This window comes from Cyrtonyx montezumae, unplaced genomic scaffold (genome assembly GCF_038088225.1).
Source record: "Cyrtonyx montezumae isolate F1298 unplaced genomic scaffold, pur_monq_1.0 scaffold_10, whole genome shotgun sequence".
Lineage (NCBI taxonomy): Eukaryota > Metazoa > Chordata > Aves > Galliformes > Odontophoridae > Cyrtonyx > Cyrtonyx montezumae.
In genome coordinates, this window is record NW_027071826.1 from 57996172 (window position 1) to 58009396 (window position 13225).

Sequence of the window (13225 nt, forward strand, 5' to 3'; positions counted from 1 at the left end):
CGCCAAGCTCCCTGCCCTTCCCCTCAGCTCCCTGCGTCACCGCTGGCTCCGCTCCAGCCTGAACCGCTGGAGGGATGCAGGACGCGCCCCGAAGCCGTTCCTCCCGGGCCCTGGCGTGCTGCCTCAGCCCGGTGTCCCTGCGGCTGCACCGACGCCGTGTCACCAGCGAGGGTCCCCTGCCCCCGGTGGGGCGTGCGGGTGCAGTGCAGGGCTGCAGGGTTAAGCACGAGGCCGCAGAGCTCAGCGCGAAGCCTTTATTGAGGGCAGAATTACACACGGAGGGGAAAAAAAAAGCAAGAGCCAGCAGGAGAGCATCGGAAGGAAAGGGTCGTCTGAAGGGAGGTGAGATGGGGCTAATTGCTGGTCCAGGGCAACCAGGGCACTACTGCTCTACCGGGAGGAGAAACGTGGGGTGAGAACGAGAAATGGGTCATCTTAGAGGCGTCACGGCAAAGGCCCTGAGCACGGGGAGCTGGGGAGGAGCGGGCGCACGGGGCCGTGCTCAGAGCAGGGTGCACATGCCCTTGCGCTTGATCTCGAAGGTGGCAGTCATCAGCCCCAGCTTCTGCTGGGTGTAGGGGGGGTAGCGCGGGGAGTTGATGGCCTCCAGGCCCATGTTGCGGTGCAGGCAGCCACGGTGATGACTGAAGGTGTCGAAGGTGAACTTGCCGTGGTATTTCCCCAGACCGCTGTTTCCTGTAACAGACAGCTCAGGTTCGGGCTTGCTGTGGGACTCCTGCCCGGCTCTTTTCTCGTGCCAACACAACAGCCAGCGTGGTGCAGCCCCTCTCACCCCTCCCCATTCCTTTTCCAGCCCCTCGGAGGATCGTTGCTCACCACTGCTCGGAGCCCTGGCTGCATTTTTTCGACCAGTCCGTGCCCACCTACGTGCTCACAGGCTCTTGAGAAAGCTTTGCTGGGTCGCACTTCCCCCTCGACGTGGGGTCCTTCCGTGCCTACCCACGGGCAGAAACTACCAACCCACCTGGAACAAAGAGCTCCAGGAAGAAGCTCCTCTTAAAAACCAAAGGCCCCGCTGGCCACGTTGGTTCCCAATTCCTGTGGCTGACTTCAGCCCGACGTTGCAAGTCACGGTTAATAGCTTTGGCAAACGTCACCTTGGCTCCGGTGACTTCGGGCCCTCCACCTGATAATTTGAGGCAGTTTCTCTGAATCATTTCCATAAAGGTAAATTACGACACGGGAACCACCACCAATCGTTCCCTGATCTGCAATCAGGCAAGGAGTTAATTCGGCTTTGCTGTTATGACTGAATCAGCTGGCAGCTCTGAAATGCTGAGCGCGTGGAGTTTTTTTTTTTCCCAGAATAATCTCCAGAGAAGAGAAGTTCCAGGGAAGAGACAATAGGATTGAGGAGGAACGTAATATAACGATCATCCTGTATTCCTACGCACGCCCCTGGGCACCTCGTGCACAACCAGAACTCTCATCAGCTGAGAAAACGGTTGCTTCTTAAATAAGCCATCTTCACATACGCAAGGAATGCTGCCTGGGACAGCGACCACTGCGAGAAGAAACCTTAGTGCACGCTAGGCAGAAGCAGGGCCACAAAACCCCAGAGCTCAGCCCTGCTGAGTGCTGCTGGGACAAGCTGGGGGCTCACACCTGCCTGAAGCTTGGGGGCCTGGACCTACCGACGCCGCCGAAGGGCAGCGAGGTCAGCGTCACGTGCATCAGGGTGTCGTTGCCACAGAAGCCTCCGCTGCTCGTCCTCTCCAGCACTTGATTCACCTCCTGGGGGGGGAGCAGAGAAGGAGATGTGTTGCTGATGTCCTGCTGCCTCGATTTCCCTCCTTCCCTTTCCTGCCCCGTGGACCGCACGCACCTTGCTGTCGCAGGAGAAGGCGTAGACGGCCAACGGGCGGGGCCGTGCATTGATGAAGTCGATGGCTTCATCCATGTTGGCCACGACGACGATGGGAAGGATGGGCCCGAAGATCTCCTCCTGCATGGCGGGGTCAGAGGGCTGCACGTCCGCCAGTATCGTGGGGGCTGCGGAGGAGAGAGGCAGCAAATTGCTCACCGCACCACGCAGGGGTGCTCGCCTCAACCCCGGGCTCACCAGGGATCTGCTGCTTCACATCCTTTCCCCAAACAAAGATCGCAGAACCACAGAAACAGAGTCACAGAATATCCCGAGTGGCTTTTGTAGCCCTCTCCGGCTGCGGTCCCTGTGGTCACGGCTCTGCTTCTGCATCTCAGATCCCCCTGCCAAGCACTTCCCCGCTCCCCCCCACGCCAAACCACGCTCCTCACCCACGTAGCGCTCCTTCTCGTCCGTCTGCCCCCCGATGGCCACGCGCCCGCTGCTCAGCAGCGCCCGCACCCGTCTGAACTGTTTGTCCCCCACGATGCGGGCAAAGTTGGGGGAAGTACGAGGCTCGGGGCCGTAAAACTCCGTGATGGCCTCACGCAGGGCAGGCATCAGCTTCTCCTGCATCTCCACGCTGCACAGGACGTAGTCGGGAGCGATGCACGTCTGCCCCGCGTTGAAGAAGCGTCCCCAGGCCACCCGCCGGGCCACGTTCTGCACGTCGCAGGTGTCGGACACGTAGCAGGGGTTCTTGCCCCCCAGCTCCAGTGTTACTGGTGTCAGGTGCTTGGCGGCGGCCGACATCACGATCCTGCCCACTCTGGGGCTGCCTGCAAGGGGATCGTGTCACAGCAGGGGTCCCCTGACGCCGCAGCCTTTTGCCCCCGTATCCCAGCGCGAGGCAGGGCTCAGCTCAGGGCACACCTGTGAAGAAGATGTAGTCGAACTTGTTCTCCAGCAGCCTGGTGGTCTCCTCCACGCCAGCGGTCACCACGGCGAAGCAGTCCTGCAGCAGGAAAGGAGAAAGGCACGCAAAGAGGTGTGAGCGTGGGTTGGGAATGCCCTGGCCACAGCGCAGGGGTAATGACAGGGACAAGGAGGGCTTCTTACGCTGTCCAGGTAGCAGGTCAGCATTTCGGCCACGAGCTTCTCAGTGTTCTTGGCTATCTCTGAGGGTTTGATGACCACGCAGTTACCTGGGGGGAGACAGAATGTCAGAGCAGTCCAAATTAGGGACAGAGACCCCCCCCCAGGTCTCCTGGCCTGCATCCTCCAGGCGGGGTCTGTGCCTGGCTCTGCGCAGCCTGGCCTCACCAGCAGCAATAGCACCGATGAGGGGAACGAGGAAGAGGTGGATGGGGTAGTTCCAGGGCGCGATGATGAGCACCACCCCATAGGGATCCCTGCGGATGAAAGCTGAGTCCAGCTGTGTTACCTGCAAGAGAGCTACACCTCAGCGCTGCTCCTGAAGCAGCTCTGCCCCTTCCCAGCTGGCCCCCCCCACGTCCACGGGGCCCAGAGCTTCTGCCCTACCAGGTTCTTGTCCACGTGCTCGTCCTTCATCCAGTGAGACAGGTTGTTGAGGGTGTCATTGAGCTCGTTCTTGCAGAGGAGGATCTCGGAGAAATAGGCCTCAAAGGATGGCTGGGGACAGGCATCAGCATCAGCACCGCCTCCTCCCACCCACAGGAGAGGTCTCCCCCACTCCTACCCACGAAGGCAGAGCAGAAGAAGCTATTAAGTAGGAAGAGCTATTAACCCTGCAGCTACCGGGCAGTATCACAGCCACTGATGCTTTATAAAAGTTGCTATTTTCTCAGAGGGGGAAAAAAAAACAATATTTGATGTCTTTTGGACCACGCTGTGCTGGTACCACCGCCCTCGAGTCGCAGCACAGACCGCTTGGGAGCTGCAGGCAGAGCTTCCTCCACCACAGCAGGAAAACAGAGGGGGAAAGTTGAGTTTGTGACCCCCCTCCTTGGGGGCCCAGCCCAGCAGACCTGTCTGGCTCCTCAACACATCAGCTGTGTGGTGAAGCAACGGGGCCGCTCTCAGCCTGGGCAGCTGCTTGCATCACCAGGAGGATGAGGAAACTGCTGGTGAAGATTAATGGTGGCCATTAAGGGTTTTGATGGGACAGAAGTCTGGCAGATGGGACATTAAGTCTGAGGTCACTCTTGGATCATCAGGGGAGAGAAACCAGTACCACCACAGGCGAGGCAGCCACCTCGGGTGCGTAAGAGCAGATGAATTGTCCATCCAGCTATGAAGGCCCGACTGCATAACAAGCACGTTAGTGGACAACTGGTTCTAATTATGTACAATTAGGAGAGACGGACGACGCATGTTGAGTGTCGATGCTTATCAGCACCTGTCAAAGCTGGAGGTTCTCACCTCAAACAAACAAGGCAATTAGGAGCCTGGGAGATTCTGAGATGCTTGAGGCCATCTGTGGGCACGGCCACCACACAGATGCAGCTCCTGCCCCTCAGAAACCTTTTCTAACGCTCTGTGACCGATGTGTGGCTGCAGAACACACCAGGAGGGGAAAAAGTGAATGTGGAACGAATCTGTCCCAGCAGGGAGGCACCCTGCCTCCTCAAGAGATCAGTCCCCAAAGTCCCCACTTGTACCATGACACCAAGCCAGCAAGATCAACCCCTGCGTGGCTGGCACACAGGAGGAATGTGCAAGCCCAGCTCCTTGCATAACACTAGTAATCCCTGATGCGACCAGGCACGTGAGCAGCACCCTTGGCTACAGCCACTGCATCCAGGGCACCACAGCAGTGATGTGAAGCTACCCAGGGACTTGGCACTCTGAGTGCCCCACAGCAGCACAGCGCGGGGATGCAGGACCCCAGTGCCCATCCCTGACTCCTCTCACCTTGTGCATGTCCAAGGCAGTGGCCTCCAGGATGTCCTGCTTCCTCTCCTCCAGGAATCGACCCAGGGCCTCCAGCTGTGCCGTACGGTACTCCAAGGGCCGGGTCTTCCCCGAGAGCCAGGCTGCCCTCAGGTGGCTCACCAGCCCTGCGTAGGGGTTCCCGCTGTGGGAGTGGGGATGTCAGGGAGCCCTCTCCCAGTCCTCGGTGCTGCAGGAGCTCCGCGTCCCAGCTTCATCCCTCACCATCTGTGCCCTCCCCATGCTCACCTTGTCCCCAGCCTCTGCTCCCCAGGGTCCCGTTGGTGCCCGATGGCTCCTCACGTTCATCCCTTGCAGCCCCCACACCCACCTCCCTTCATGCCACTGCCCCATCCCCTGCTGTCCCCAGCCCTCTGCTCTCACCTCACACTGCTGCACACCGCTGACCCTTTCGGGTTGGCATCAGCTGCACCAGCACTGCTGCTGACTGTGCTCTCAGCACAGCCCGGGGGCTGCTGCACGGGAAGCTGGAGGGGCTGCTGCATGGTCTACACAGGCCCTGGGGAGAGACACGGGGATGGTTAATTTGCCCAAGGGCTCCTCCCCGCCCTCAGTTTCGTGGGGGTCCGCAGTCACTGCAAGGAAGGCCTGGGGATGCAGAGCAGCCACCCCACAGCACGGCACCGTGGCCACGGTGGCCCTTTGAAGGCAGCTGAGTGCTCGGGGCTGTCCTGAGTGAAGCGTGACTCAGTCCAGAGCAGCTTCCTGAGGGCCCGGAGCAGCCAGCTGGAGATGCCTGAAATTCCCATGCCCTTCCCCACATCCCAGGTGGCCTCCAGCCACGGGACTGCCCCACTGATATGGGGTCAGCTTGGAGGACCCCAGGGCACAGAGGTACCCCAGGATGCCCTCTTGGGTTCCCCACGCACTCCACTATAGGGCAGCACTGGTACGGCCCCCCAGCCACCTTTGGGCATAGCATTGCTCCCCCTTGAAATGAAGATCTGCCCAAACACGGGGGGCGAGGGGAGATACCCACAGCCCCACAGCTGCTTCCATGCCCCTCTGCATACCCAACGCACCCACCCTTCCTCGAGGGAACCCACTCGAGGCCAAGCCCAACGACGGGGCGGCCGAGTGCCACGTCGGGGCCCATAGGTACCTACCTGTGGGGCTGAGTGGTGGCAGGAGGAGCACGAAGCTGGGCTGGCACTGCTGAGGCTCGGGGTGGCCCTCCTAAATGCTGTGGGGCAGGTGGCCTGGCCCCATGTCCAGGGGTGGGCAGGATGATGCCCCGCCTCCATGGGGCTGGCAGTGGGGAGAGAGCACCCCGCCTCCATGGGGCCGATGTTGGGATGGGAACGGGAGCTCCCCATGGGGCAAGTGGGGCTTGGGCCCAACCAAACCATCAGTGTGAGCCCTGACCCGCAGATACCCCACTCACTCTGCTCCCCAGGGTCAACCCTGATCCAGGGGACCCTGCAGATCCCACGGGGACGCGATGCCATCCCTACGCCCGCTCCCACCCCATCATTACAGGAACAAGCCCCAAGCTCACCCCACACCCACCTCCCCTCCACTCACTCTGGCTCCCCACACGCCCTAATTAATGACGCTGCTTTGTAAACAGGAAGGCAGCGGCCCTGCCCCGTGCACCGTGTCCGGACACCGGGGTGCTGCTGCCCCCTGATCCCGAGGAGCACCCCCAAGTACTGGGGTCCCAGATTCACCACAATGCACTTCCATTCTCTGCAGGGCGATTTGGGGGTTGATTTCGGGTTTTCTGGCTGCAGTGCTGCCCTCTGGATGCTGCATGCCCACTGAGGACACCTGCAAGAGGCACCGGTGCTTGTGATGCCCAGTCCATGGGGAAAGTGGAGATTGTCACCCCCGGACCCCAAATAAATATTTGGGGGCACGCTGTGGGGCTGCGCTCACCGCTCTCACCCCGGGCTTGGGGTCACAGCGGGCACGGGCGTCATCCCGCACCCCTCCTGGGGCTGTCCCTGTCCCCATCCCGCTGTGTGACATTCCTTTAGTACCGGCTCGGCCAGATCTGTCCCTTGGCTCCGGGTGACCGATGACAGGGACGGAGCAAAGCCGCCAAACTCCCTCCTGCCTCCACTTTCTGGGGGTGCTGGTGGGGGGGGGACACGGGCACACAGGCAGGAGGGGCGGGGGGGGCAGAGGACGTGCGGGTGATAGGGGGACACAAGCAGACAGGTGACAACGAGGGACAGAGCACAAGAAGGGACAGGCGCAGCAAAGTTGGACGCTGGTGGGAGCAAGTGGGGGGTGGGGGTGGCGGGGGCTCCCGGAGCGGCTCCTTTAAACCCCCTCCTGTCCCGCCCGCCCCATTAGAAAGAGGAAGCGGCGGCGGCTCCGCCCCAAGCCGGGCACAGCGCGGAGGCAGCCAGCTCCGGGCTGCCGGGTTTGGGGGTGCGGGGCCGGGGTTGCTGGGCACGGGGGTGCGAGGGAGCCGGGTGCCGAGCTTGGGACCGAGCGGTGCGAGGATGGAGAAGTGGCAGGGGCAGGTTGTAGGGGTGCAGAGCACGTGGGTGCAAGGTTTGGGGGTGCCAGGCTCATAGGTGCGGATGTATGGAGGAATGACGGGGGCAGAGCACGTGTTGTGAGGATGGAGGGCTCCCGAGTGCGGGGTTTGGGGATGCCAGGCACACAGTTGCGGAGTATGTGGGGGTGCAGGAGCTCGAGGGCGCAGAGTTTGGGGTGCACAGTGTGAGGGGGGAGGAATGATGGCTGCCCAGTGCCGGGTGTGGGCAGCAGGGGGTGCTGGACAGGGGTGCAAAGTTTGGGGCTGCAAAGCCCAAGGGTGCGGGGTTTGGGGCCACAGGAAACGCTTCCCCCCGACACCCCCCGTCCCCCCAACACCCCCAGGGCGCCCCGCAGACACAGCAGCGATGGAGAAGGACCCCGGCTGCTGCCAGGATGTGGCCAAAAGAGCAGCGGGGGAGAGGCACGGCCCCGAGGCGCAGGTGAGGCAGGGAGGGGCCGCGGGGTGGTGACGCTGCTGCGTGGTCGGCACCCCGTGGCTGAGCGTGGGGCTCCTGCAGCTGGATGACATGGTGGGGGCACACATGGACTACAACGAGGAGGAGGAGGAGCAGAAGTATTTCCGCCGCAAGCGCCTTGGCGTGGTGAAGAACGTGCTGGCTGCCAGCTTGGCCGCCATGCTGACCTACAGCGTCTACCTGGGTACGGCCCCGACCCCCAAAAAACGGGGGACCACCTCCTGATGGCGGCGGGGTCGTGACGTGATGGCGTTTGGGACCCCCCAGGCCTGCTGCAGATGCAGCTCATCCTGCACTATGACGAGACCTACCGGGAGGTGAAGTACAGCAACTTGGAGCTGGAGGACATCGACCACAAAGTGCTGATGGGCATCAATGTCACCCCGGTGGTGGCACTGCTCTACACGCCCGTCCTCATCCGGTTCTTTGGCACCAAGTGGACCATGTTCCTGGCCGTGGGCATCTATGCCCTCTTTGTGTCCAGCAACTACTGGGAGCGCTACTTCACGCTGGTGCCCTCTGCCGTGGCCATCGGGGTGGCCATCGTGCCACTCTGGGCCTCCTTGGGCAACTACATTACACGGTAGGTGGCAGGGGGACAAGGGGACAGCGGGACAGGGCGCAGGCTGACCCACGCCCCACTACAGGATGGCACAGAAGTACTACGAGTACGCCAACTACAAGGAGGAGCACGTGCAGGAGCAGCGGCAAGCACCACGCGGAGCCTGCAGCACCTACATCGTCATCTTCCAGACCATCTTCTACATCTGCTTCCACGTGAGGGCCAGCGGGGACAGGGAGGGGACGAAGGGCACAGCCCAGTGCTGAGTGTCCACCCCTCTGCATCCTGCAGCTGAGCTTCGTCTGCGCGCAGATGCCCACGCTCTTCTTCCTCAACAATTACATCTACCAGCTCAACCACACGCTGTTCGGGGTGAAGCACTGCGGTGAGAGCACGGGGCGGCACCGCGGGGTGCTGGCAGCATCCTGCATGGTGCTGAGCTCACAGCGCACGGCCCTGCAGGTACCCTGAGCCACGGCACGCTGACGGGCTTCAACAAGATGGTGCTGCACAGTCTGCCCCGCAGCGTCAACCTCATCGTGGTGGAGAGCGTCCTGATGGCAGCTGCCTTCCTCGCCATGTTGCTGGTGAGCTGCGTAGCATCGCTGAATGGGTTTGGGTTGGAAGGGACCTTCGAGATCTTCCACTTCCAACCTCTTTGCTGGTCGCAAGATGCACGGGACGGGGCAGGTGGCCATCAGCTTCCACAATGCAGGTCCTGCTGCTCTGCGGCTCGGCGTACCGGACCACCGAGGAGATTGACCTGCGCAGCATTGGCTGGGGGAACATATTCCAGCTGCCCTTCAAGCACATGCGGGACTATCGCCTCCGCCACCTCCTCCCTTTCTTCATCTACAGCGGCTTTGAGGTGCTCTTCGTCTGCAACGACTTCACCCTGGTACGGCACGGAGCCGGGATGGGGTGGTGGCACGGGGACGGCACGGCTGCACGATGCTGAGCCCGTCCTCGATGCAGAACTATGGCGTGTGCACCCTGGGGCTGGAGAAGCTGGCGTACCTCCTGATGGCCTACGGCTTCTCTGCCTCCACCTGCTCCAGCCTTGCCCTCTGCATGCTGCGCCTGCGGCGTCAGTACCCGCTGCTGGCCGGAGCCTTGCTCCACGCCACCATCCTGGTGACGCTCTTCTGCTGGGCACCCAAGCCCCGACAAGTGGAGCAGGCACCTCTGCTTTACTCCATAGCCGCGCTCTGGGGCATGGGCAGTGCCCTCAACAAAACTGGCATTAGCAGTGAGTAGGGGGAATGTCCCAGTGCGATTGTCTGTGGCAAGGGGTGGGCAAGTCGTTTTCCAGGTCATCCTGGCCTTGTGATCCCCAGTGGTGCCAGCTCTGTGGGTAAGGCGGGTTGTCCCCAGCTCATTCTGTCCTTGTGCCCCCTGGTGTTCCCCAGCTCTGTAGGTAAGGCCCGTCACCCCCAGCTCATCCTGTGTTCCCAGTGCTCCCCACCTCCTTGGCCCACTAGCAATGAGCAGAAGACACCAGCATGGGTTGGGGATGCTGATGGCACGTGCCTGTCTCCCTCCACCCAGTCCTCCTGGGCATGCTGTACGAAGACAAAGAACGCCAAGACTTCATCTTCACCATCTACCACTGGTGGCAGGCACTGGCCATCTTCGCCGTGTACCTGTGGTCGGGGCTGCCCATGAAGGTGAGCAGGGCTGGGATAAAGTGGGGTGGGGGTGGGGTGGGGGGCAACGTGAGTCTGTCCCACATGCCATCCCCTAGGCCAAGCTGTCCCTCATGCTGCTGGCGCTGGGCCTGGCGGCCGGATCCTACACCTGGATGGAGCGCCGGCTGGCACGGCGCGTGGCCTACCGCCTGCCCCGCATGCCACGGCCGCGCCACAGGGCCAGCGGCTACCGCTACCTGGAGGAGGACAACTCTGACGAAACCAACTCGGACGGCGAAGAGGGGACGAGCCGGGACAACCGCCGGCAGCCGGCGGAGGAGGGCGGGGCGCCAGGAGATGAAGGGGAGCGGAGACATTAGGCAAGGCCGCGGGCCCTCGCCACCTCAGGCGGCCCCACAGGCCTCAGCGCAGCGGCCTAGCAGCCCTGCAGGGGGTTCGGCCTAGCAGCCCGCTCACCCCCAGCTCAATAAAGGTTCATCCCCTCGCCATCCCCGCGTCCCGCTCCGTCGCGCCGCTTTCGACGCCCCCTCGGCGACGGGGAGAGGGCGGCGGCGCTTCCGGTCACCTGACCGCTCCGGGAGGGGGCGGGCTGGACTACCCGCCCCACAATGCCCCGCGCTCGGGCAGGCGGCCTGGAAGGGCGGGCGCATGCGCGCTGCGCGCTGTTGTTGTGGCGGCGCGGCCCGCTGCTCCCTGGCCGGCAGCGATGAGCGACAACGATGACATCGAGGTGGAAAGCGACGTGAGTCCGCCCACCCGCGTCCCCCCCCCCTCCCCCCGGCGCCCCGGTGTGGGCAGCGAGGGGGTAACGTTGGGTTTGTCCCTTCTTCCTCCTCCCCTCCGCCCTTCCATGCTTCTTCCTCCTCCCGGGGCCCGCAGGAGGAGCAGCCCCGCTTCCTGTCCGCGGTACGTGGGGGGGGGGCGGGGGAGGCACTTGTGTGGGGTTTTTGGTGGAGGGGGGGACACCTGTGGGGCGATTTTGGGGGGGGGAAGGGCTGTGGGGGTGGGGGGTGTGCGTGGAGGAACTCAGTAGGATGGAGGGGGGGGGCTATAGGATCCTGCTGCTGGGGGGAGCGGATGTGGGATGCGTCTTTGGGATCGTTTTTTTGGGGGGAAAGATGTGGGGATGGCTATGGGGTTTTGTTATGGAGGGGATTCGGAGGGGGCTGTGGTGGTGGGAGGGCTCTGTCTTGGGGGGGGGGAACACTGGTGTGGTTGTGTTTGGGGGTGAGGGTGTGTGTCACGGTGGGGGTCACTTGTGGAGTCCAGTTTTGGGGGGGAGCACCTGTGGGATCATATTAGGGGGAGGGACTGTGTTTGGGAGGGCTGCATGGAGAAGGGGGAGGGCTCTGGTTGAGGGATTGTGGGGATGGGAGGGCTGTGTTTCAGGGAGAACACTCGTGGGGTTCTGTTATGGGGGGATACGTCATGATGGAGGCCCTATGGGGTTGAGTTTGGGGGGGCAGTGACACCTGTGGGATGTGTCTTTGTGGGGGGGGGGGCACTGTGTCATGGGAGGTGTCTGTGGGGCTCTGTTTGGGGGGAAACTGGGGGGAGGAAATTGTCCCACGAGGACACTTGTTTGGAGCTGTGGCTTTTGAGGGAGGGGAACATCTGTAGGATTGTTTTCGGGGGGTGGGGTTGTGTTTGAGAGGCTGTGCTGATAAGAGGGTACTTTGTGTTGGGAAGGGGGGGGTGGGGGGGAGCAAACAATTGTTGTGTTGTGGCTTGGGAGGTCGGAACAGACACCTGCAGGGCTTTGCTCTTGGGGGGGGGGCGATGACCCAGGGGTGGTCTGGGGGGCGGTGGTGTTGAACAGGGGCTGTTGGGGGGGGGGGGGGCTGGAGCCACCTCTCTGTGGGCTCTTTTTGGAGCAGGGGGAAGGCCGTGCCCCCTGGGTCGATGCAGAAGCAGTGTGCTGTGACGGGTCCTGGGGGGGGGGGTTGTGAAGCTGCTCCCCCCCACACACACTTCTGGGCCCAGCCCCGATTCAGCCACAGCAGGAAGCTGTGCCACGGGGAAACCGAAAGCACCGTGCCTTCCTTCCCCCCCCCCCCCCCCCCCCCACACACACACACACTGTGTGTGCACGTGCCCCACGCTGCAGGCAGACAAGCGAGCCCACCACAACGCACTGGAGCGCAAACGGCGGGACCACATCAAGGACAGCTTCCACAGCCTGCGTGACTCCGTGCCCTCCCTGCAGGGCGAGAAGGTGAGGTTGTGGAGCGTGGCAGCACGCCTCTGGGGGAGGGAGGGGTGGACCTTTCTGCCCTCCCCCTCCCTTGGCTATGGCGAGTGGAGCAGTGCTTCTTCCTCCCTGCAAACGTTGCCCGGCTCTGAGGTTTTGGCACGTGGTGGAAACCCAGCGCTGCCCTCAGCCACGCACTCCACCCCACGGCAGAGCCGAGGTCTTTATCTGGCCCACGGCGTTTTCCCACTATTGCCACAGGCATCCCGGGCCCAAATCCTGGACAAAGCCACAGAGTACATCCAGTACATGCGCCGGAAAAACCACACGCACCAGCAGGACATCGATGACCTCAAGCGGCAGAACGCGTTGCTGGAGCAGCAAGGTGAGTGCAGCTGCGTGCTGGGAACGGGGGGGGGGGGGGGGTTACAAATGCCAGGCCCCACCCCCGGGCTGTGACACCCCCGGGCTGTGACACCCCCTGCCTTGCAGTGCGTGCCCTGGAGAAGGCGCGTTCGAGCGCCCAGCTGCAGGCCAACTACCCGGCGGCGGACAGCAGCCTCTACACCAACCCCAAAGGCAGCGCCATCTCCGCTTTCGACGGCGGCTCCGACTCCAGCTCCGACTCGGAGCCCGACGAGCCACAGAGCAGGAAGAAGCTGCGCATGGAGGCCAGCTAGGCCCCCCCGCACCTGCCCCCTGGCCCCCTAAGGACTTGTCCTTCTCTCCTCAAGGCTCTGGGGCTGCACCCTCGCGGCCCCCCCAGCGCCGGACTCCTGGGGTGGGGGGGGGGGTCTGGGGGACCCCGACTGAGCGGAGATGTCCCCACCTCCCCCCCCCCCCCTCCTCCACTCCCTTCAACCCCTCCCCATGCCGCTAGTGAGCCCCTCTCTGCGCCCCCTCCCCCCCCTTCGATTTTATATGAGCATTTCTATTTATACCCAGGGACCACCGCAGCCCTGAGCTGAGCGTGAGGCTGTGCAGGAGGCGGGCATCCCCCCCCCGGCCCCCATTGCTTACCCGTGGGCACCCCCAGGGGGTGAGCACTGGGCTGGGGGGTACTGCTATTTATTTCCTGCGTGTGCAAGGCACCCC

At 62.9% G+C, this 13225-nt stretch overlaps 3 protein-coding genes across 4 annotated transcripts; 2 read left to right on the forward strand and 1 right to left on the reverse strand.

The window, feature by feature from the left end:
- Positions 1-502: 502 nt before the first annotated feature.
- LOC136060746 (aldehyde dehydrogenase family 3 member B1-like) lies at positions 503-5258 on the reverse strand. The gene is made up of 10 exons (XM_065755524.1): positions 5123-5258; positions 4721-4883; positions 3368-3478; positions 3149-3269; positions 2945-3030; positions 2759-2840; positions 2278-2664; positions 1847-2013; positions 1656-1755; positions 503-696 (listed from the first exon to the last, which is right to left on the reverse strand). Exons 1-10 carry the CDS (start codon positions 5242-5244, stop codon positions 503-505), a joined length of 1533 nt encoding a protein of 510 aa, XP_065611596.1. The 5' UTR covers positions 5245-5258.
- Positions 5259-7593: 2335 nt separating this feature from the next.
- Positions 7594-10298, forward strand: UNC93B1 (unc-93 homolog B1, TLR signaling regulator). The gene is made up of 10 exons (XM_065755523.1): positions 7594-7692; positions 7771-7912; positions 7996-8311; positions 8376-8505; positions 8582-8675; positions 8753-8877; positions 9006-9188; positions 9266-9539; positions 9839-9957; positions 10035-10298. Exons 1-10 carry the CDS (start codon positions 7618-7620, stop codon positions 10296-10298), a joined length of 1722 nt encoding a protein of 573 aa, XP_065611595.1. The 5' UTR covers positions 7594-7617.
- A 292-nt stretch (positions 10299-10590) lies between these two features.
- MAX (MYC associated factor X) lies at positions 10591-13209 on the forward strand. Of its 2 annotated transcripts, none has more exons than XM_065755530.1 (5): positions 10591-10681; positions 10819-10845; positions 12047-12153; positions 12385-12515; positions 12623-13209. In XM_065755530.1, the coding sequence occupies exons 1-5, from the start codon at positions 10646-10648 to the stop codon at positions 12808-12810; spliced, it is 489 nt and encodes a 162-aa protein (XP_065611602.1). In that variant the 5' UTR covers positions 10591-10645; the 3' UTR covers positions 12811-13209. The 2 variants fall into 2 exon arrangements, with proteins under 2 accessions (XP_065611602.1, XP_065611601.1); XM_065755529.1 differs by having other exon boundaries at positions 10631-10681; positions 12047-12154; positions 12392-12515.
- Positions 13210-13225: the final 16 nt, after the last annotated feature.